Source organism: Camelus dromedarius, chromosome 6, assembly GCF_036321535.1.
Source record: "Camelus dromedarius isolate mCamDro1 chromosome 6, mCamDro1.pat, whole genome shotgun sequence".
NCBI classification, from domain to species: Eukaryota; Metazoa; Chordata; class Mammalia; order Artiodactyla; family Camelidae; genus Camelus; species Camelus dromedarius.
Genome location: NC_087441.1, coordinates 59,293,218 through 59,318,577, shown reverse-complemented (window position 1 = coordinate 59,318,577; position 25,360 = coordinate 59,293,218). Strand labels below are relative to the sequence as shown.

The following is a 25,360-nucleotide window of genomic DNA, read 5'->3' as shown; positions in this document are numbered from 1 at the left end:
AACATTCACGTGAAAATGCTGAATGCCTTGTGTAGCCCTCACTTTGTCAGCTGGCCAGTCTCTTGCTCTGCAGGGGTAACAGCAGGCATTGCTTAACAAGAGACTGGATCTGGTGACTCCGCTGACTGCCATGTCTTGTTGGACTATTTGTTTTTTATGTTGAACTTGAATGAATGTCTTTCTGTGGAGCACGTGCTTGCCCCACCACTTCCTACCTCTTTATGCACAACCTGCTTTACTTATTTATATTATTTGTCAGGCCTGTAGAAGCACTGGGGCTGTGACCCCTGGTGTTTAATGCTAGTTGTACCCGTTAGCACCTCCCTCAGGGTGACTGGGTCTTTGGTGTCTCCGAGGGGTGTTGTGAAGAGTTGTTCTGTGGACCACCGCACAACTCTGGGCTCTCTTTGTACAGACTATGGATGTGAGTTGTAGTCCTGGGAGCTGTGCAGTGCACAGCCTGCACAACCATTGTTGGTGGTCCTAATATAGACTGTGCTGGTGTACAGGGAATGATTCTGACCCCGAACACAAAGCTTAAGGCTGCTCAGTGTTACCCTCAGTACCAGGAAAATGGAGGGGACTTAGGATGATGGAAGAAGAGGAACTGTATACACAGTTCAAAGAGTGATGGATTTAATGGTTTGACATTGTGAAACCCATCCTTTGAGTTCAAACCATCCAACTGAATGTCATCTCTGGACAGAACAAGTCCAACTACTAGTGTCCCCAAATACAGAAATGACTGGACTCCCTTAAGTAATTAAGAAACCTGAGTAGGGTATTTTCAACAATGGTGAGAAAAGCAAGTTTACACTTCTTAGAATCTTATTATATTAACTGAGAAAATTACCGCTTGCTTTTACTCCACCCCACCTCCCCGGCAAGGAAGGTGCTGTGAATACTTTCATTCTTTTACTCTCAAGGGAAATCAAGTGTTTCTTCAAGCATTTGAAAGACAAAAATCATAGCAACAGTCCCAGTGATTCAGATCCCACATCTAGGGCTGCATCAAACTTCAGTCGAACGACTCAAACCCTGAAGAGTCACTGAACTAGAAACTACAAGTGACGGTGAGCCGCAGGTGAGGTTCAGAGTCATGCCCCCGAGACTTTAAGTGCATCAAACAGAAACCAGCTATGCCACAAACCTAATGTGTGGGTGACTTGATCATCAGCCCCCGAGCGGGGACACGCACAAGGTCCACCTTCTCTGTCCTATTCAGCCAACTGCCTACAAGCCAATCAGCCTCCGTTAGCAACCACATGGACAAACCAAATGACTGTACCTCCTCAGGCAAGCTGACCACCAAGTCATTTTTCGTCTGTCCAACCAGCGCCTGCCAGAAGTATTCACTGCATGCGGCCAGCACAGCCCGGTGGGCCCGGAACTCCTTCCTCTCCACGATCAGAGTCACGTCACAGAGAATATCCTTTTTGCGCTGGTCATTGAGGCCCAGGAGGATGTTGGTGCAGTGGACTGTGGACTCATATACATACATGGGGGAGTCAGGCTTCTCATCCACAGACATGCCGTTCACACCCTGAAAGAAAGAAAGCAAGCCCTGGTCACCATGGCTCCATGAGTCAGAGATGCTGAGTAAGGACGCCGTGCTCCTGGGAACCGCTGCCCTGGGCCAGGCGGAAAGGAGCAGAACGGCCCGTTAGTGTCTTCATGTTGGGTTAGCACCGTGAGCTCAGAAAACATTTGGAAGGGCGTGTTCTATAGCTGACTTTCCTTCTCTCCACTTACCGCATCCTTTTACTCCATGAAAACAAAGCTAGGTCTTTTAATGGAACACCCCAAACATTCAAAACACATATATACTTTAAAAAGTGGTAGTTCTGATTTTGTTAGCTGACTGAAAGGGAACTTTCACACAGTCAGTCCCAATGCAAGTATTCATTTGGCTCTGTGTTAAGAGGAAATGAATCATTTTGACATATTGGCAATGCTCCCTTGATGAAGTGCATGTAAGTTCCTAGGCTGAAGTCTGGTTAAGATGCCAAGCAGGGTAAATACCTCATCACAATACGTAATTTAACACGTGGACTAAACTGCACGTGGGAAGAGTGGATACAGTCAGCTATTGCAATAGCCCTCCACCTCTTCAAGACAAAGCACGGCCACCATAACGCTATTGTTGCTCATGAAAAGTTCTTGAAGAGAAGTGGAAGTGTGCAGCTATTATCCCAGCAGACTGGATGTACATCCTCTTTAAGAGACACAATATATCCCATTAGGTGCCATAAAAAGATGTATTCAATGGTGAAGATTACTTTTACAAAAGGGTTCTTTGCTTTAAGAAGTGTCCACTGATGTATTTTAAAAAATAATTAATTTATATAATAGTTTTTCAGTAGTATGAATTTACCACTAGTATGAATTCCAATAGTGAGTCTTACTTTCTTTTGGGCTTTATTCTGATTTATTTTCATACAGTTTTAACATACAATAAGCTGCATATACTTACAGTATGCAGTTCGATATGTCTGGCACATACATGCAACTGGGAAACCATCATCACAATCAAGGCAGTGAACATATCCTTCACCACCAAAAATTTTTGTGCCCCTTAACAGTCTCTCCCTCGGAACTCTCTATTCAACTACTGATGGATATTTGGGTGTTTCCAGTTTTTAGCTATTACAAATAAAGCTGCTATGGATTAGTGTATAAATTTTTGTATGAACATACGGTTTTATTTCTCTCGTGTAAATACCTAGGGGTAGAATGGAAGAATCATTTAGCATGTGCAAGTCTAACTTTTAAAGAAACCTCCCCTGTTTTCTACAATGGTTGTGCAATTTCACATTTTCAAGGGCAGTGTATGAGAGTCCAGTTCCTTCCCATCCTTGACGCCATATAGCATGGTCAGTCTTTCTAATTTTGGCCATCCTAATGAGTACATTGTGGCATCTCTCTGTGATTTCCATTTGCTTTTCCCTAAAGACTGAAGATGTTAAGCATATTTCATGGGCTATTTGCCATCTATTTATCTTCTTTGGAGAGATATCTATTCAGATTCTTTGCCTTTTTTTTTTTTTTTTACTGAGTTGTTTCCTTACTATTGAGTTTTCAAAGTTCTTTATATATTCTTAATAAAAGTCTCTTATCAGATACATGATTTGTAAATGTTTTCTCCAAGTCTATAGCTTGTCTTTTTATTCTCTAAACAGTGTTTTTCAAAAAGCAGAGTCTTCATTTGATGAAGTCCAGTTGAACAATTTTTTTCTTTAATAGATCATGCTTTTGGTGTCATATCTGAAAAAATCTTTGGGTAAACCAAGGTCACATCTTTTGTTAGATTCACACCTAGATATTAATATTTTAATGTAATTATAAATGGTTTTGTTTTTTAACTTAAAATTTGATTTTTCATTTCTAGTATGTAGAAATAGAAATGCTTTTTGTGTATTGATCTTATATCCTGCAGCTTTGCCTAACTTGCTTGTAAGTTCCCCTAGCCATTTTTTGTGGAGGGGGAAGTAGATTCCACAGATTTTCTACATAAAAGGTAATGTTGTCTGTAAATGAAGACATTTTACTTTCTTCCAATCTGGAAGATTTCAATATCTTTTTCTCGCCTTACTGAATTGGCTAGAACCTCCATTACAGTGTTGAATATTAAGTGGTAAGAGCAAATATCCTTGCCTTGTTCCCAGTGTTGGGGGAACATACTCAGCCCTTCACTGCTATTTATGACAGTAACTATAGGTGTTTCATAGATTCCCCTATCTAGTTGAGGATGTTTCTTTCTATTGCTATTTTCCTGGGAGGTTTTTGGTATTGTTTTTTTCAAATCAGGAACAGATGCTGAATTTTGACAAGGGTTTTTTCTGCATTTACTGAGATAATCACACAGTTTTTCCTTTTTAGTATGTTAATATGGTGAATAACACTGATCAATTTTTGAATGTTAAGCCAAACTTGCTTTCCTAGGATAAACTCCACTTGATCATGATGTGTTTGCCTTGTCATACATTGCTGGACTCACTTTGCTAACATTTTGTTAAGAATTTTTGCATTTATGCTCATGAGTGATATTAGTGTATAGTTTTCTTGTCTTATATTTCTTAAACATGGTTTTATTAAGTGGGTAATACTGGTCTCACAAAATGAATTTGGAAGGATCTTCCTCTTCAATTTTCTAGAAGTGTTTGTGTAGAATTGATTTCATTTCTTCCTTAAATATCTGGTAGAATTTACCTATGAAGTCTTCCGGTTCTGCAGTTTTAATTACAAATTCACTTTTTAAAAAAATTTGTCAAATTTATTGGCATGAAGTTGTACATAATATTTCCTTGTTTTCCTTTTACTGTCAGTAGAATTTGTACTGATATCACCTCTCACATTCCTCATGTTGGGAATTCGTGTCATCCCTCTTTTTTTTTCCTGATCAGTTTGGCTAGAGGTTTATCAATTTTATTGAATTCTCAAAGGACTAGCTTTTTGTCAAATTGCTTTTCTTTATTGTTCTGTTTTCCATTACACTGATTTCTGCTCTCATTGCTATATCCCTTCTTCTGCTTTCTTTGGGTTTAATTTGCTCTTCTTTTTCCAGTTTCGTAAGGTGGAAGTGGAACTCACTGATCTGAGATCTTTCATCTTTTCTAATAAAAGCTTTAATGCTGTACATTTCCTTTAGCTACAGTTTTAGCAGCATCTCCGAAGTTTGAAATACTGAGTTTTATTTTCATTCAGTTCAAAATACTTTCTACTTTCCCTTCTCTTTTGGGGAACCCAGTTCCATGTATATTAGACCACCTGAAATTCTCACAGTTCACATATATATATTTTTTGCTAGTCTTTTTTTTTCTCTCCGTGTTTCATTTTGGATGGTTTTTATTGCTAAGACTTCAAGTTCACTAACCTTTTCTTGTGCAATATCTAATCTGCCATTAATTCCTTTCACAGTAATTTTCATGTCATGAGTTGCGGTTCTCATCTCTAAAAGTTCAGTTTGGGTCTTTTTTATATCTTTCATGACTCTACTTAAGATATTCGATTACTCCTATACTTATTAAACATTTGGAATAGAGTTATAATAACTATTTCTGTCTGTTAATTCTAACATCTGTGTCAGTTCTGGTTCAGTTTCAATTGATTGATAGTTCTCTTCATTTCTGCTTCTGTATGACTGGAAATTTCTGATTGGATGCCAGACATTGTGAGTTTTACCTTGCTGGATGCTTGATATTTTTGTGTTCCTACAAATATTTCTTAAGTTTTTTTCTAGGGCTCAGTTGAGCTATATGGAAACAGTTTAATACTTCCGGTTTTGCTTTTTGAGATATATTAGGTGGAAACAGCAGCATTTAATCTAGGGCCCCTTTTTTCCCACTACTGATTCAAGACACTTCCGAGTACTTTACCCAATGCCTCTCGAATTATATAGGTCATCTAGTCTCACTGGTAGGAACAGGCGTTACTCCTGGTCCTCTGTGAGCTCTAAGTACTGTTTCTTCTAGTTGTTTTGGGTGGTTCTGTCCCCATTGGGGGGGTTAGTTTCCTCACACACATGTGCTAATGAGTACTCTGCGGAATATTTAAGGGAAAACCCTCTGCAGATCTCTGGAGTTTCTGTCTGTTCAGCTCTCTCTTCTTTGCTACCCTGCTTTCTGAACTCCAGCCACCATAGTGTTTCCAGATTATTAGCTCTGTCTCCTGAACTCAGGGGTCAGCCAGGCTCTTCTTTGGTTCTTCATTCCTGTGCCATGGCCTGGAAACTCTCTCAAAATAGTAAGCTGGGCTCAGCTTGTTTTCCTTCTCTTGAGGATCAATGTCTTGCTTGGTGTCCAATGTCATGAAAACCATTATTTTATGTATTTTATCTGTTTTTATAGTTGTTTCAGGTAAGAGGACAGATCTAGTACCTACTACTCCACCTTGGCTGGAAACAAAAATCCTGGACTTATTATTTATATTATAGTTACCTTAAACACTTTACAAACAATAATTTATCACACTGTTTACCATATGGTATAAGTTTTGCTGTACTATAAATGATGGTTTTTAGTACATAATTACAAAAATGTACCTGCAAAGAAGGATTTTTAGTTCCTCGGTATTTTTTTTTTAAATTACAGTCAATTACAATGTGTCAGTTTCTGGTGTACAGCGCAATATCCCAGTCAGGCATATACATACATATATTCATTTAGTTCTTTGGTATTCTAATAAAAGATAAAATTATCTGTGAGCCTTATTATTTGGAGAAATTTTTAATTCAGTAAGAATGACACAAATTCAGCTATAATGACCATAAGCCATGGGGTAAGATAGAGTTTACATGACTTCTATCTACAACTAGCTAATTGTTGTTAAATTCTTAACTATCTAGTAAGAAGACAAACATTTTTCTATTGTGGTTCTCTTCCATGGAATGTTTTTAGAATTTTCTTATCTTCCACAGAAGGTCTCTTGTCTGATTTATTTTCTCCATTTTTAGCTTTCAAATTAGTGCTCTTTCTCCTAACACATTCCATTTTCTCAATTAGTCCGTGAAAATTTGTTTTGTTTTGTTTTTAAATCACAACAGCTTACATGTAGCAGACAATACTCAAAATTGGGTGGGACAATTAATATTCTAGGATGTGAAAAATCATAAAAAGCAGGAGGTTTATAAGAGACATCTCATTTTTCCAATACATTTATGAGTAATTCATATTAATGCACCTACACCAAGAAGAAAGGAGCTTACTATAATGGATACAAAGCCCTAAGTTCTTTAGTGAAATATGAAATGAAAGAAAATCAAAAGAAATGAAGTGAGATGCAGTGGAAAGAGTAGAAAGAGGAGTGGATCAGGGGTCTAGGGCTTTTGGTCCAGCTGTGGCACAGATCAGCTTTGTGGATTTTGGACAAATTGCCTAACTTTCTCTGGACCTACTTCCATGCTGGTAAAATGAGAAATCTGGACTAGGAGACTAGCAAAGTTCGTACACATCTACAGTTCTATGAGTCTAAGTCTGTACAAGAAATACCTACTTGATCATAGGGCATGGGATTCTGTCATTTTAGTTGAGAGAAGCTAGCATTCTTTGGCCTTATAAAGACCATTTATGTACCCTACTTTATAGTTTTTTTATGGCTTAAAAACCACCTCCCTAGAGCTGGTTACAGGAAATGGGGTGGACAATATACAGGAAGAAACCAAAGCCTTCTGGGAGAGAAGAAACCAAGACCCCAACCCCTGCTCCCTCAGGTTCCATTAAGTTAGAAAGATATGTGTGGACAGACCATGGTATCCCTGAGTAAATGGAGGGGAACAAGCCCCTTGAAGTGAAGTTACCTTTAGGAAATGGGGAAATCCAAACCTAGGACATGTTGGCACAATATGTGGAGCTGATGCCATCAGCTCCTCCAGTCCTGGATATCTTAGTCCAGAGGTTTGTTCTGGGAAACATGGTTGAGCAAGGGAATAAAAGCTAAAAGAATATGTCACCTGGGAACCCAGTGTGGAGCTCCACTGAGGTCCAAGTGAGGGATGACTGCTATATAGCAGCATTGGACAAGGGTCCATCCCAAAAGCCAGGAGCAGTCATCAATAGTGGTGGAGCCAATTCAGTGGATGGACTCTCAGACTCCACTTCACAAGTAAGATGGTCTCTTTCTGGCTCTAAGACAGCTTGGAGGCCTCAAGGAGAGACTCCACATCCTGCTAATAGGGCAGGTTTGGGAAAATACAGGAGATGTGGTAATATATGCACCCTGAGTTAATGAAGCTGGCTATGATAATAACACGAACATGGATGCCTGCTTTTTGGGCTAGACACCAGAGAGTTTTAGAAAACAGTTGAAACATATTAGATCTGTTCAGCAAATGATATAATCTAAAATTTATCATTCCCTCAACATCCATTTATGACAGAAACTCTCTAGAAAGCAGGCATAGAGGGAGCATACTTCAACATAGTAATGGGCATATATGACAAACTCATGGCTAACATCATACTCAACAGTGAAAAGCTGAGAGCATTTTGTTTAAGATCAGGAACAAGACAAGGATGCCCACTCTCACCACTTTTATTCAACATTGTATTGGAAGTCTAGCCACAGCAATCACACAATAAAAAGAAATAAAAGGAATCCAAGTTGGAAAGGAAGAAGCAAAACTGTCACTGTTTGCAGATGACATGATACTATACATAGGAAATCCTAAAGACACCAACAGAAAACCACTAGAGCTCATCAATGAATTCAGTAAAGTTGCAGGATACAAAATTAATATATATAAATCTGTTGCATTTCTATACACTAACAATGAAGAATTGGAAAGAGAAATTAAGGAAACAAACTCTTTTACCATTGCATCAAAAAGAATAAAATATCCAGGAATAAACCTACCCAAGGAGGTAAAAGACCTGTACTTGGAAAACTTATAAGACATTGATGAAAGAAACTGAGGACACAAACAGATGTAAAGCTATACCATGGTTATGGATTAGAAGAATTAACATTGTTAAAATGACTATACTACCCACATCAATCTAGAGATTCAGTGCAATCTCTATGAAAATAGCAATGGAGTTTTTCACAGAACTAGAAAAAATAATTTAAAATTTATATGGAAACACAAAAGAACACCAATAGCCAAAACAATCTTGAGACAGAAGAAAATGCTCCTTCACTTCACACTATACTACAAAGCTACAATAATGAAAACAGTATGGTACTTGCACAAAAACAGACACATAGATCAATGGAACAGTATAGACAGCCCAGAAATAAACCAACACGTGCATGGTCAATTAATCTATGACAAAGGAAACAAGAATATACAATGGAGAAAGGATAGTCTCTTCAGTAAACAATGCTGGGAAAGCTGGACAGCTACATGTAAACAAATGAAATTAGAACATTTTCTCACACCATATATAAAAATAAACTCAAAATAGGTTAAAGACCTAAATGTAAGACTGGAAAATATAAAATTCCTAGAAGAAAACATAGGCAGAACACTCTGACATAAATTGTAGCAATATTTTGGGGGGATTTGTCTCCTAAATAAAGGAAATAAAAGCAAAAATAAACAATTGGGACCTAATTAGACTTAAAAGCTTTTGCACAGCAAAGGAAACCATAGACAAAATGAAAAGACAAGGTACAGAAAAAAAGAAAATATTTGCAAATGATTGGATTGGCAAGGGGTTAATATCCAAAATATTTAAATCTATCATACAACTCAACATAAAAAAAAAGACAACCCAATTAAAAAGTGGGCAGAAGACCTGAACAGACATTTTTCCAAAGAAGACATACACAGATGCCCAACAGACACATGAAAAGATGCTCCACATCATTAATCATCAGAGAAACGCAAATTAAAACCACAATATCACCTCACACCTGTCAGAATGGCTATCATCAAAAAGACCACAAATAACTAATGTTGGCAAGGATGTGGAGAAAAGGAAACCCTTGTACATTGTTGGCAGGAATGTAAATTGGTGCAGTTACTGTGTAAAACAATATGGAGGTTTTGCAAAAAACTAAAATGAGGACTATCATATGATCCAGCAATTTCATTCCTGAGCATATATCTGAAAAAAACAAAAACACTAATTTGAAAAGATACATGCACCCCAATGTTCACAGCAGCATTATTTATAATGGCTAAGATACGGAAGCAACCTAAATGTCCATCAACAGATGAATGGATAAAGAAGATGTGGTATACAACGGAATACTACTCATCCATAGAAAGAACAAAATTTTACCATTTGCGGCAACATGGATGCACTTAGACAGTATTATGCTAAGTGAAGTAAGTCAGAGAAAGACAAATACTGTATGATATCACTTATATGTGGAATCTAAAAAATACAAATTAGTGAATATAACAAAAAGGAAAAAGAAATCTATCATTCCCATGAAGCTGTTGCTAGACTAATCTGTCAGAGAATTTTCTTGATTTTGTTACATTATTCCTGGGTAATCCTTCCTTATGCCATGCCAGCCCCACTCTATGCCTCTTGGCCTTTACACTCCTACCGGCTCTTATCACACCCCTCTCCACTGGCCCCTCTTCAAGCATAATGGAACATACTGTTTTCCTTCTTCTTCTGGAAATCAATCAGCCCTTTCCATGCTCCAGTTATGATAGGTGCCCTTCTAGGAACTCCCTCTAATTTGTCTGTTTTTGATTAACCAATGCTAAACTGAATTCTGTTTCTTCTATCATTGTATTATATCCTATTAAGTTTTTTTTTTTTTCCATTTGCCTTACTACTAATAAAAAAAAAAAACACCCCACCCCCCCACCCCTAATGCAGCAAATCCTGAACTCTGTAAGCAGGACCCATGGGATCTAAGAATGAAATACTTTGTAGTGTGTAACAGCTCAGAATAGCATGTAGGAGTCTGACAGCCAGTCTTTACGCTAAGCATTAGACAATGTGTTAAAGTGTGGAGACATTAGCTGAAATCAGATTGTAAGGAAGCTTTCCAAAGGTTCTGATTTGGGTTTTGGCTGGATCTCATTCTTCTTTTTGTAGGCCAAAAAACCCCAGCTGCACATGTACACACACATATACCCCAATCATCTTATCATATGGTTCGGCAGTAAAAGTTAATTCTTATCATTTTATCCTACTATACTCATCCCGTCAAAAAGCTACAGAGACTACAACTCTTTTATCAGTCAAAGATGTAGCGTTAATGAATACAGACTCACTTATTAATTCACTCATTCACTCTTCCCTCATTTTTGGGTCACATTCAGAAATTAAAATGTCTTACACTTAGTTCTGAAGGTAGCAGTATAAATCAAAAAGCAAAAAAGAAAGAACGAAAGAAAGAAAAAATCTACAGTGGGAAATCTGAAAAGCTGCAATTCACAAAAAGTAGAATGTTAAGTTTTTCAGACAACCTGTCATGTCTAGAATGTTTCAGATGAAAAGAAATGAATACGCTTTGCAGGTAATGAAAAAGACCAAATTATAAACCATTTCACTTGAAATTCCAACCACATGTCCCCTAGAAACAGTGCATTAAGTAAACACTTCTGTGAATCAAACACTAAATTATTTAGTAATTGCTGAGTAAATTTCTGCTCTTATCAAGCATGTTTTTCCCCCAAGGTATTTACCATGAAACCATAAGGGTTAGTTTTTATAAAAGAAAGTTATCAAGTCTATAGAAATTTTAGAGTGCATAGTGCCATTAAAATTACTAAGTTATTACTTTTGGATTGGAAACACTTTTCAATCGCATCAGGACTCAAACTTCTTACTTAAAGTGGAAAGCAATCCAATTTCGGTATTTTCTAATGGAATACTGCAGTGCCTGTCACTTAATGTCTCTAATGCCTTAGATAGCTAAAGGGAGGGCCTGACTTGCAGCTAAAACGTTCCCTGTTCTTTATTTACTCAAACACTCCATCTGCGTGCGTACTAGTTAGCGCCAAGGGAACTGAAATTTAAGGCTGTTGTTAGGAGGAAGCACTTGCAATTGTATCATCAAATCCTCAATAGCTGTGGATGGTTCTTGTCCTTCAGTATAAACTTCCATTTTCCTTGACCTTTCGGGAGGAAGTTCAATTTACTGACACAGTTTGTGACAACGGTTTTTAACTGCACGGTTGGAAAAAAAAAATTAGGAACAAACATAATAGGCCCTCATCTTGGGGTAATTTTTGCTATTGTTTAACTTATAAACAGATGAAAAAAAAATCCAAACTTCCAAAATATCCAGTAATAAAATACTAGTGACAACTACTAGCACCTCCATACTTAAAAGGAAATTGTTTGAGAGGGAGAGTATGATACAGAGGCTGAGCTAGAAGAAATATTAGAATGGTGGTAGCAGATGATATACAATAATCTAAAGGCAATAAAGAATTAAAGAGTTATCACATCTCCACCAAACTGGAGAGGGTTAGAAAGTTAGCCAACGTCAAGAGTTTGTGAAGGTGTAAAGCAGCAGGGACTCTCACACACTGATGGGTAGTTCATATTCTTTGGAAAACAGTTTGGCATTATCTACTGAAGTCGAAGATGATCACACAATAATTCCATTCCTAGGTTACACACAAGAGATGTTCCTGCATGTCTGTACCAGGAACTCTGTACAAGAGTGTCCACAGGAGTGTTGTTCAGCAAAACTCGTCATGGGAAACAACACAATGTCTGCAGCAGAATGAATACATACACTGAGGTATATTCATACATTCATATGATAGAATAATACAAAGAAAATTAGAGCCACAGGCAACATGGATGAATCCTACAAGCCTAATGTTGAGCGGTGAGCTACAGAAGCAAGGCACAAAATAATAACACAGTCGGATTCCATGTACATCAAGTTCAAAAAAAGGTAAAACTTCAAAAAAAGGCAAAACTTCAATATATACATGGGTGGTGAAATTAAAAAGGAAAGACTCAGACTAGAGGTTCCGGCTATGGGGAGAGAGTTACAGAAATTGGCACTGGGGTGTCTCAGGGGTGCTGTCACAAAGCTCTATTTCTTGACATCAGTGATAGGCAGATGTGTGTTCACTTTATGCTAAAGTATGCATTTGCTTATGCAGTTTTCTATATCTACGTTATATTTTATAAGTAAAAAAAAAAAAAAAAAAGAATCCCACCTCCTCCCAAATTGAAGATTGTAGGAAAGAGTTAACTCAAGTTACCTGCCGCAGGTTCAATGACTTAATTATAAAGGTCCTGGGGTAGACACTGGGTTTTAAAGGAAAACACATGCCCACAGCTTACAGCCTACAATTTAAGGTCTGAAGGGTCCCTACGGGTCATCAAATGTAACCAATCACAAGTTGTACGTTTTAAATAAACTGCAAAGAGGAGCAGAATAGGGATGTGGCCCTTTGGGAGGTGGTGAGACATCCGAGCCCAGGCTTTTGCTTCAGAACAAAACTCTTTTCAGAGGTCTCATGTTTCATCTTGTCTTATGAAAGCCAAATCACTTCAATGCACTTCCACTTCCTTATCTGTAAAATGAGGAAATGGACTAAGTGACCTGCAAGGTATTTCTAGTTCTAATTTCTATGGTTATGAAAGTACAGAAACTTTAGGAAAAACTTGAAACATGAACTTTTCTAACTATAGTCTTGAAAAAGCTTTTTTTTTTTTTTAAAGACATTAAAGATACTCAAAAGAACACAGCTGGCTGGAAAGGAGAAATGTCATCACGTAACTCTTGAGAGAGATGAAGAAGAGAGGAGGACCTGCCCAGTAACAATTTGAACCTTTCCCCCTTAAAAACAAGTCAACCCAAAGGAAGAATGAATCAAGGGCCGATTTGCTCATATCGATGGAACACAGAGCTCATGGGTACTGAGCAGATGTCCAACACTTTGCTCTCTTCCCACTTCTCTCCCCGCCAAGAGGGCTCTGCTGTGCAGGACAGGTTCTCAGAAGCTGCCTTGGATATGTGGCTATGGAATCAAGCGGGGTGTCCATCATCTCCTCCTGTCTGTGTCTCTGCCCAATGATGTCAGGTGAGACAACAATGTTCAGGGGCTCGGGGGGAAGCTACAGTTTGGATTTAACAATCACATAGTGCATACACCGTCATCTCAAAAGTATATGAAAGAATTACATGCTTTGAAATCAATGGATAAAAGAGACTCCATGCCAGGCTGTCCAAGATACATAATGATGATCAGTGGAGGTTGGGTGATGGTGGGGTGGGGGCGTGGGTGCAGGCAAGGGAGGAGGGTGGGCAGGGAGGAAGTGTGGAATTAGGGACTGGCAGGTTTGGATATACAGCCCTGCAATCATCTCCCCTGCTCTTCTTTTCTATATTTATGCTTACTTTTGGTTCTTGTGAGGTAACCTCCTGCCCCCAACTATGGGTGCAGCTGAAGCCCCTACTTATTCTACCGGGGTAGGTCCTTTTCTGCCCTTGGCAAGTTTTCGTTTCTGTCTTGTCACTTCCAGTTTGTGTCCTGTACTACTTCTTTGTATCTGTGTTCTCCATTGATATTCATTTCTCATACATCAATCTTTGCTTCCTATTAGCATTTGCCTCTTGCATATTAGGAGTTAGAGGACAGAGAGAAGTCATTTCTTTTCGACATTTTTCTTTATCAGGGCATCTGTGTGAAATGTTCTCTCCTGGTGTTTCCTTCCAGCCAGAGAAGTATTACCCTAGAGCTTCACACTGCTAATGTGAGAAGAAATTATGAACAGTGATTAGGAGGCTAAATGAGGGTGGTGGAACCTATTTACTTCATTAAGGTTCCTTCAGGGAAAACGCAAGAACGGGAAACTGAGAGATAAGGGTTAATACTAAAAGAATAAAAGATCCATTTGACTCAGAGCAATCTTCAGTCTGCCTGGATTCTATCAGACGCCCTTCTCCATGGGGAAATCATTACAGAGAAATGACATGCAAAGTGCACCATAAAGCATCTGAGTCAAACCAGAGGGAGGATGACTCAACGGATCGTTTTACGTTTTAATAGAAGGCACTGCAGATCTGTACCCAGTGCAGAGTTCAACACAGGGCGCACGTCCCCTCCCCAAAACTTCTGCATCGGGTGGGAGGGGAGTTCCCAGAACCCGACAGAAATTATTCTGTCTTAGAAAAGAACCAAGTCAAAACTCACAACAGAGAAGCAAAGACTAAGAAAAGACAACAGATAGTCAAATGCAGAAAAAAAGGGGAGACTGTAAGTCTGTCTCATTCCAACTTTAGCATTACTGTCAAACCTAAGGCTGTCAAAACCTGAACTCAGTAATTAGTGGACTTCAAATCTGATTAAGGGGGTGGGGGAAAGAGGAGGGGGAAAGAGAGAGAAGGAGGAAAGGGGAGGACAGAGGGGAGAGAGAGGTGAGAAGAAGGAACAGAAGATTTGTTGTAATTTAAAAATTTTGCTCCTTGAATTCACTTCAAAAGATACTGTGTAATTACTTTCAGGAGTTTACCCACCAGGTCAGTGACAATGCTGGGCTTGGGTGCTGATGTGAAAAAAAGGGTATCAGCAAAGCCAATGTTCCCAGCACTTTTTCTGGGCTAGTCATTGCTTGTAGGTGCTGACAGGTAGAGGTTGGATTATCAAACCTAACTCCTCTTTGGGGGTCACCTCCAGACACACCTTTGACAGAACAATCTGCCTGTACAGAAAGAATATCTACAGCTACGTGGCTGTTCGTCCTTGTGATCTCTAGCAATGCCTGTCCCACTTTCTGAGAGGAGATGCTGTTGACAGGGGGGAAAGAAAACAGAAGCGTGCATTTCTGAGGCTTGGCAGAAACACAGCTTTCACAGAAAAGGCTCTTAATAAATGGAAATTGGCTTCTTTCACGCACTGGGGTCTTTAGGACAACATGATTCTGTTCTGAAATATCTTCTTTGCAGGGATGCAAGCTGAGATGGACAAAGTTTCGACTGCAAGATGGTACACTTGGTAACTAAAACAATCAAAACTTGGCACCTATGGCAGGTAGTATCTAATTGGGGCATCCGGAAAGAGAAGTCATCTGGCTCAAAGGTCATTTTGGGAAATACTTCGGGAAAGGTTTGTGGATTTCCACTGAAGTCTGGGCACCCTCACTCCTGTTTTTCCATTTAAAAATGATTAAAATGATGAAGCTAAGACCACTGCCTGGCAGTCTGTTAAATCCCACATCAGGTAATAAAAGCACTTGGACCATCTGTCACCACAAAGGAGATCAAATGGAGCTGGCATTTTAACACACAGGTGAAGTGCTCTCCTGGGAGGATGGAGAAAAGGCAGGAGGTCACTGAAGAGAGATGAGGGGGAAAGGATACGCTTGGAACCTTCCAAGTCCCTGTCCCGTCCTTGGCAGCTTCTCAGAGTGATGATTACTGTTACCAGAAGGCAAGTACACAAATGCTTCATGACACTGGGTGTGCTGTTTAAAATATAAACCCCATTGTATGCCTGTACCACCACCACTCACACACACCATTGGTACCCACAGGGCGTGCTTCAGATAAAGCAAAGCATATTGAAGAAGAGATTATTTTCTAACTCACTCATTATAAAGAGTCAAAACGGCACTGCCATGGAGGAGAAAACACCCTCTTCTCCAAATGGTCAGGAAGGGGTGCATCCTGGTGGTAACAGAGAAACACAGAGAAGCACCAGGCAGGAAGAGACCTCTCAGTACTTTCTTGATTCCACAATAAACCTGCGTCCCATTTCTCCTACCATCCCTAGACAGAGGGTCCTTTGTTTGAGTCCCTGCCCTCCCATCTACTAGCCACAGGGTGATGGGTACATTAATTTGACCCTGTTACCCTTGGTTTTTCCTTCTGCAAAATGGCCACGTGAAGGTTAAATGAGATGAAGCAATATGGTATTTAGGATGGTCTATGTCTTACAGTAAACACTCCACAAATAGAAGCTATTACTATGAAAAGAAAGTTAATTTCCTTATACATTATTTAAATTGGCAATTCTGCACAGATTGAGAGTTTCTTATGTAAAGGTAAACGTGGACTGCACGAGGAGTGAGGCAGGCCTTTGTTCACCAGATTCTCCTGCTTAAACCTGGGGAAAGCCCAATTTGCTTCACCTCCATCCACGGCCTGTGAGAAAATGATGAGACAGTGCGTGGGATCTGGTGCTTTCTGGCAGCTTCGACCATGACACCACTGCAGCCTTCCCTCTAAAACATCCCTCAATGACCATGAAGGTCAAATCCAGCACTGGGGCTGAGAGCTCTCTGAGACGTACAGAGGACTCTGCTTGCATCAGGAATTATCCTCACCACCCTTTGACTAATTCTACACATAATTTATGTCAAGAATGTCTGTTCTTACGGGCACTTAACCCTGACATATTTCTCTTTCAGGCCAAGAGAAGGCGTCTGGCAGATGGCGGACAGTACTGATTCTCATCCAGCAACATTTCCAAAAGATTCTATCTCCTTATATTTGCTACAAGCACGTGCTCTGAAGAGCCCACCTTTCTGTGACAGGCTTTCCCTGCCTGTTCTCCCTGCTACCTTCTGCGTGTTTCATATGAATCAGAACCACCTTCGTTTTGAGAGGCAGTTTGGTGTTGCGGTGATGAGCCGGGCTCCGCCCGCATACTGACCATAAGCTCTCTGTAAGGAATCCTCATCTGCTATCCAGTTGTCATGAGGAGTAAGCAACATAAAGCACAAACACGCAAAGCACTTGGAACAATTCCTGGAGTGCAGTGAGCACGTACTGAGGACGGTATTCAGCCGGGCTCACAGAGGCAGGCCAGGGCCACGGGTGACGACGCAGCCTCTATGGCCAGATTGCCTGGCTCTGAATCCTGACTCTGCCACTCACCTCTGGCCAAAGATCTGGCAAGACACTTAGCTTTTCTGTGCCTCAGTTTCCTGATTTGTACAAAAAGGGTCTGATAAAGAGCACCTACCTCTCAGGGTCATGAGAATTAAAACACTCCCCATATTTTTTTGTTCATTATCTCACTCATTTAACGTGTAGTATGTGATCAATAAAATGAGCTATTTTTTTTTTCTCAACATGCCAACTTTCCATTTACTTTTCATTCCTGGACTGATGACAGCTTGGCCTTTCTTCACACTGGCATCTCCTACTTTCAGTCTTGCCTACAAAACTCTGACTTTGCCAGCCACCTTCCTATCTCTTGGAATTTTAACAGTCCTCACATTGCATGGATTGAGGGTAACTGGGGTGGGGCTGGGAATCTCCATTAACCCCCAGGGCAGCTGATCCAAGGCAGTCCTACAAACCAGGAAGGTCCTCCTGTCACTTCTAGAGCTGCAGGGCACGGGCAGCTCGCATGAGTTCTGTCTCCTCATATGTGAAAGGAAGATAAGACCCACCTCCTATGGGACTGTTTTGAGACTTAAATGTGTTGGATCACTCCTTGACATCCTTCAGGTCTTTGCTCAAATGTCACCTTCTCAGGAAGGCCTCCCTGATCACCCTGCTCAAAGCCCACCTCCAGCTGCCTATCTGTGCTCTCCATCCTTCTCCCCTACTTGATATTTTTTGTTTCTCCTGAGGCCTCCTTCAAACCTACTTATTTTCACATCTTCCTAGCTCTCTGGAGCTGCCCACCTTCCCTGGGCCACCAGGCTGCCTTAGTTATCTATTTACCCATGAAAAACTCAGTCCTTTCTGAGTTATCCAAATGTTAGAGGAAACTAACGATATAACCTCCAAGACAGCAACCAGGATAATCGAAAAGTACAGAAGTCACACGAAAAGCTCAGGCCGACACAGTAAAGGAAAAGCCAACATTTGTAGAGCTTCGCAGTGGAAGGGTCTTAAGTGTGCTTTACTTCCAAAGCTTTCTGGGCCCAACTATTCATGAACAGTGAAAGACAGTCTTTGTCGGTTGGTTCTATACAACATGGGCCCTTGAAGAGTATAATTTAGCTTTCTAGCCTGGTAAAAGCACGAAGGCTCTGATTCTCTCTCCTTAAGTTCACGGCCTCCCATCTCAAGCTGCTAAACACAAAAAAACAGACATATGGATCAATGAAACAGAATAGAGAGTCCAAAAATAAACCTACACACCTACGGTCAGTTAATCTTTGACAAAGGAGGCAAGAATATACAATGGAGAAAAAGTCTCTTTGACAAGTAGTGCTAAGAAAATCAAACAACTGCATGTAAATCAATGAAGCTAGAACACTCCCTCACACCATACACAAAAATTAACTCAAAATGGCTTAAAGACTTAAACATAAGACAAGACACTATCAACCTCCTAGAAGAGAACACAGACAAAACATTTTCTGACATAAATCACAGCAATATTTCCCTAGGGCAGTCCACCCAGGCAATGGAAATAAAAGCAAAAATAAACAAATGGGACCTAATTAAACTTATAAGCTCTTGCACAACAAAACAAACCATAAATAAAATGAAAAAGACAACCTATGGAATGGGAGAAAATATTTGCAAATAATGCAACAACAAGGGCTTAATTTCTAGAATATACAAACAGCTCATACAACTCAATAACAAAAAACCAAAGCATCCAATCCAAAAATGGGCAGAAGACTTAAATAGACATTTCTCTAATGAAGACATACAGATGGCCAATAGGCACATGAAAATATGCTCAATATCACATTACTAGAGAAATGCAAATCAAAACTACAATGAGGTATCACCTCACACCAGTGAGAATGGCCATAATTAAAAAGTCTATAAATGATAAATGCTGGAGAGGATGTAGAGAAAAGGCAACCCCCCTACACTGTTGGTGGGAATGTAGTTTGGTGCAGCCATTATGGAAAATGGTATGGGGATTCCTTAAAAAGCTGAAAACAGACTTATCCTATGGTTCAGCAATCCCACTCCTGGGCATATATCTGGAGGAAACTCTAATTTGAAAAAATTCATGCACCCCAATGTTCACAGCAGCACTATTTACAATAGCCAAGACATGGGAGCAACCTAAATGTCCATTGACAGATGACTGGATAAAGAGGTTGTGGGGTGTGTGTGTGTGTGTGTGTGTGTGTGTGTATATTTAAACATATATATATATATATGTATAAACTACTCAGCCTTAAAAAAAAATGCCATTTGCTGCAATGTAGATGGACCTGGAGATCGTCATACTGAGTAAGCCAGAAAGAGAAAGAAAAATACCATATGATAGCTTATACATGAAATCTAAAAAACCCAAAAAAACACAAATGAACTTATTTACAAAAGAGACAGACTCACAGACATAAAAAACAAATTTTTGTTTACCAGAGGGGAAAGGAAGTGGGGAGGGACAAATTAGGAATTTGGAATTTGCAGATAGTAACTACTATATATAAAATAGATAAGCAACAAGTTTCTACTGTATAGCACAGAGAACTGTATTCAATACTTTGTAAGGTCCTATAATGAAACAGAATATGGAAAGATCTATCTATCTATCTATCTATCTATCTATCTATCTATCTATGTGAATCACTGTGCTGTATACCAGAAATTAACACATTGTAAATTGACTGTACTTCAATTAAGAAAAACACAAAACAAAAACAAATTCAAACTGCTAAACAGAGGACCAATTATGCCCTTCCTTGCAGCAGCACCTAAGCCTCCAAGCCCTCAGAAGAAGATGGGCACAAAGGACCCTCAACTACATCCTCAGGACTATGTTCTCAGAGTCCGACTGAGCTCAGCGTGGCCATTATCTGAGCATCAGTTGCTCTGGGACTATACATGTCTCTTGGGGGCCTAGAATTGAGAGAAAGCCATGAGGAAGGTTTCTGAGGTTCACTCCAACATCAAACAAAGGCCAATGAGCAACTTCCCCCCATATGCTACAGGAATGCATCTTAGTACCACTCATAGTAGCTTAATGACAACCCCTTCTTTAATAATTTATAATATGTAATTGTAAGACACTGGAGCTGACACAGCCAATGTAAAAATAAACCACTATGATCTTTCTGGGCAAGTGAAGGTGTATTTGCACAGCAATCCCCAGGAACAATCCCCTGTGGCTGACTTTCTGATCAGCTTAGAAAGGGATTGATTAAAAAACAGCATATGCATTGTAAAGTGCCCTATCACAATGCCTTCAAAATTCTTTGGAAAGGAAAAAGATGTTCACCTGTTTAAAAAAAAAACAACAAAAAACTTGTATGTTTCTAAAGGAGACACTTGAAAACCAGAAAAAAGCATCACCTTCTTTTAAAAAAATCAAATAAAATGGCACAGCAGAAGTTCACATAAAATGCCCAACAATGTTTCCTTTCAATAGAACTCAGGCTGAGTGAAAGACATTCTCGGATTCTGAGCTTTGGCTGGTTACCTAGGTTGCAAAGGATACCAAAAGAGGCTCACACCAGGAATTCTTCGTTAGAATGCCAGTCAAGGAAAAGTTCATAATACTTTCAGATTGTAAATTCTGTGTGTCTGTGAGAAGGAAAACCATTTAGTATTTTGGACAATTGGAAAAGAAGATTAGACCAGACTTCATCTATAAAGATGTGCTACACTGTGGGTTACACTCTTCAAAGGCAGAGGGAAATGGCTTTTCAGGCTACAGCACTGTTATTCCCTTTTTGAAACTGTGGTTATATGGAGACTGCTGGTTGTTTAATTAGAATGGAAATTGATGTACAGAAAAGCTTACCAACTGTATCTAGCATATTAGCCTGATATTCATAATCAACAGCTGATTACTTAAAATTGACCAGATTTGAAATCTATTAAGATTTTAAAATTATTCGTATGTGCTCACAGTTCTTGCTTTCTTTTAAGAAAACTTGAAAGCTTAATGATTAATATAACCATTTCAAAAGCTTTTTCATACAGATTGGACTAGACTCTGTGGTCTTTATAGAATGATCATCACTTGGTTAATGAACTCAGCACGCTGAACATTTTCCCGCCACCTGAAACTCTCAAGTATTGTGTGAATTTTTGGCCAATTAATTATCAATTACAACATCATAAAACATTAGCACAAAAATAGGAATAATGAAATTTAATTATACATTATTCTTTGGAGTTGCTGCAAATCCTATACAAGGCTGATTCTGATTAATAATTCATTCAGCAATAAAGTATCAGGAAAGATAATTATGCAGTGCCACAATTCTCACACTGATTTCTATAATTACAGATTACAACAGTGTTAGCAATTTAAAAGGTTAGAGAGCTGGGGTAATTTGCTATGTCATCCTCAGCTATATTAATGTCTCCCTTTGAGCACCAAAGATAATTGAAAATATAATAACGGACCAAATCAGATGGCTTGCCCATGCTTTCCTCACCAAAAACATCTCCAACCTGAGTACTTTAGTAAAGTCAAGTCCTTGATAATTAGCCTCTTTGACTATTTAAGTAACCCCACTACTCATTCGAACGGAGGAAATACAGGTAGGTATATGTGCCAAAATATGCAAACACAGAAACATAATCTATAGAAAAGATACAACATGGAAACAACTACATTTGGTAAATAACTTACATCTGGTGTGACTATGGGAAAAAAAATGTCTGTATAATTATCCCTCAGGTAGTTAGACCTGCCAAGGAACCCACATGATGAAAGTTGAGTCTCTGTCTGTGGCAATATGGTTGAGCAATTAGCACGTAAGGAGACACCAAGTTTATCAAATTATCCTCTCTGGGTTGTGTATACATTGTGACACACCAAACTGCTCTTGCCTTGGAGGTCTGTTACACCCTGAGAATGAAAAGAGACACATCCCACTAGGAATACTTAATCTGTTTTGCTTTCAGTCCTTGGGGGAAATACCTGGCTCGCAATTGATAAGCCTCTTCCCATAATTAGTGTTTAAATAAAATGATCACCTGGGGAGAAGCCCAAGTAAACAAAACACAGATCTACACGTAGAAAAATCACTTTCTTCTCTGCTTTCGCCGGTATTTTTGGAAGAGATGTACTATAAGACATCGTGGCTTTCCTCTCCTGAATGCCTTACATATCCGACTAACTTCATGCCTGACTAATACAGAGGAATAAGTGGGAAATTCTCTGGGACTAAAATCTTACATGTTATTGAAATGAGCTCCTAGTAGAGTCTTTTGGGTGTCTTGTTGGGAAAGGGAGTTCTTCCTTCCAGAGTATGTGAGGGTCTGGATCCAAGATTTCTTTACAGCTGGGCCCCAAAAGATGGTATAGGAAGACATTGTAAAAAATAAAATAAAATTAAAAAAAAGCAAAGTTTCATTCTAGCACTGGAAGGGAATTGTAGATCATTTGATTGACTTTGCTCCTTTTACAACCATGAAAGTTTAAGTTCAAAGTGATTAGCTCAAGATCACAGAACTATTCAGTAACAGACACAGGGCAACCCAAGTATTTCAGACCCCCAGGTTTCTGCTGTACTGCATTAGAGAAAATTCAGGAGGAGGAGGGGCATGGGGAAGCACATAGAATTTCTGTTCCAAAATTAAACCCTTTACATTTAATTTCCACAAAAGGGATAAGTATAAGATTGGGGGCAGGTAGAGGAAGAGTAATTCTAAGAGAACATGATGGAATTGTAGCCCTTCATGTCTTTCTTCAAGTAAAAATAAAATGGGTTTCCTTTGCATCATGAGCTCAGTTATCAAACAAGGCATGTTTTGTTTTTTTTTTTTAATTGAGGTATAGTTGATTTACAATGTGTTAGTTTCAGGTCACAGCAAAGTGATTCAGTTATACATATTTACCTATTCGTTTTCAGATTCTTTTCCATTATATGTTATTACAAGAAGTTGAATATAGTTCCCTGTGCTATACAGTAGGTCCTTGTTGTTTATCTATTTTATATATAGTAGTGTGTATCCAAAACACTGTTTTTAATGGGGCCACATGTAGGCAGCTGGTATGAGATCGTAGTGTATGATGCCACGTTGAAATGTAATGTCCTCTGCCCTTTTTCAAAGCCTTATTCCCAACAGGGCAATACAATGGGTTCCCTGTGTATTCCTCTAAATTGGTTGTTGGGTTCACCAGAAGACTCTAAGCAGGCAATAATATTCCCAATTTTGAGCAGTGGACATTGAACCTTGTGACAGGGAATAAAAAATGGCAAGAAGTCCCTGGGCTCACATTTTCAAGGTCCTGAATGGTTTTGTACCTTGAATTTTTCTACCATTTTATTATGAAAAATTTCAAACTTCCAGGAAAGTGTCAAGAATTTTACACTGAACACCTATATACCCACATCTAGATGCTACCGTTAACTTTTTCTTGTTTATTACATTACAAATCTACCCATCCATATCCATCCCACTATCCACCTGTCAATCTGTATCAATGCATATCAAAGTTAACTGCAGACATCACCACACTTTCCCCTAAACACTTTAACAGACATATCATTTGCTGGAGTTCAAGATTTGTTTATAGTTTTTCTCTTCTGAGGTCTAATCTGCATACAATGAAGTGTATAAATCATAAGTGCACACTCTGAGTTTTGATAAACATAGATAACTGTGTAATCTGAACCTTATCAAGCTACAGAATATAACCGTCACCCCAGAAAGATTTCCCATCCCAGTTAATCCACCCCGACACCCACCAAGGTACCCACCTCTCTAATGTTTTTCTAACACAGACTAATTGTGCCTGTCCTAGAACAGTTGAATTTTGAAACAAGCAAAGGCCTCATTCGACAGTGAAGTGGCTAAATGTAGTTCTGTTTTCCTTCCTTCAGTCAACAAACACTCACTGAGCACCTACAACCAGCCACACACACTGGAACCCAGGGACAACAAAATAATTATTTCATTAAATCAGGGAAATAACTTCAATGGTGGTGAGGACTGTGGGATTAATTATATCTCAAGGGTGATTTGGATGCACAACCAAAAGGGAAGCCACACACCACACCCCGGGTGTGTTACTCATTTGGAAACTTACTGAGTCTTCGATAAAACCCATACCCATGCCCAGTGAAAAACAAGGGCTCTGCAGGATCCTTGGAGTGAATCTGGAACATGAGGAGGCTTTTTTAAAATGCCCATCTGCAGACCAACGTTATTGCCCTGTGATGAAGATGAAAGGTCCCTGGGAGCCAAGCCCTACCCCATAAAGACACAGCCCCTAGTTTTACAGAACTGTAAAATCAGGAAGGAGGCTACCAAAGGAGCCCCAAACCTCCTTGCATATTTTATTTTTCTTTAACCATGGGTAGGGAGTGGATTAGGCCTGTTTTTCCAGCAGCTGGGTGATTGACAAGGAGATGACACCCTTAGCAGTAACCAGAGCACTGGGTTACTTCTTTCTGCAAAAGCTCAACAATGGCACATTTCACAAATCAGCCACTAAAATGGGATTAATATATCCTTCTATAGCAACTCCATTACTCTTTAAAAATTCTCCATTAACCCTTGTTGTGAACTGATGGTCCCTCCCATCTAAAAAAGATACGTTGATGCCCTAACCTCCAGGATCTCAGAATGGGACCTAATTTGGAAAGAGTCACTGCAGATGTAAACAGTTAAGGTGAGGTCATATTGGAGTAGGGTGGGCCCCTAATTTACTATGACTGGAACTCCATGAGAAGACAGAGGAGGCAGTCAGAACACCAGTTAAAGATGGAGACAGAGATTACACTGATGCATCTATAAGCCAAAGAAGGCCAAGGACCAATAGAAACCAGGAAGAGGCAAGGATGGATTCTTTACAGGTTTCAGAGGGAACATGGCCCTGCAGACACCTTGATTTTGAACTTCTAGGAACTGGAACTTCGAGACAATACACTTCTATTGTTTTAAGCTGCCCAGTTTGTGGTACTTTGTTACTGCAGCCTTGGGAAATTAACACAACCCTCAAGATTTTTTTTTTTTTCCTTTTTGGTAATCTTTTAAAAACAGAAACACAATTTACATGGAGAAAAGTGTACCAACCATAAGGATACAGACCAATGAATTTTTTTCAAGTGAACATGCCCATGGAACCACCACCCAGATCAAGAATACA

The 25,360-nt window shown here is 39.3% G+C and overlaps 1 protein-coding gene across 2 annotated transcripts in view; it reads right to left on the bottom strand.

The window, feature by feature from the left end:
- The window catches only part of BACH2 (BTB domain and CNC homolog 2), a 142,615-nt gene that overhangs the window by 73,177 nt on the left and 44,078 nt on the right, over window positions 1-25,360 (bottom strand). For both annotated transcript variants that reach the window (XM_010987688.3, XM_064486853.1), the window contains exon 2: window positions 1,289-1,543. In XM_010987688.3, coding sequence (XP_010985990.3) covers window positions 1,289-1,531 — 243 coding nt within the window. In that variant the 5' untranslated portion in view covers window positions 1,532-1,543. The remainder of the gene's footprint in view (window positions 1-1,288; window positions 1,544-25,360) is intronic.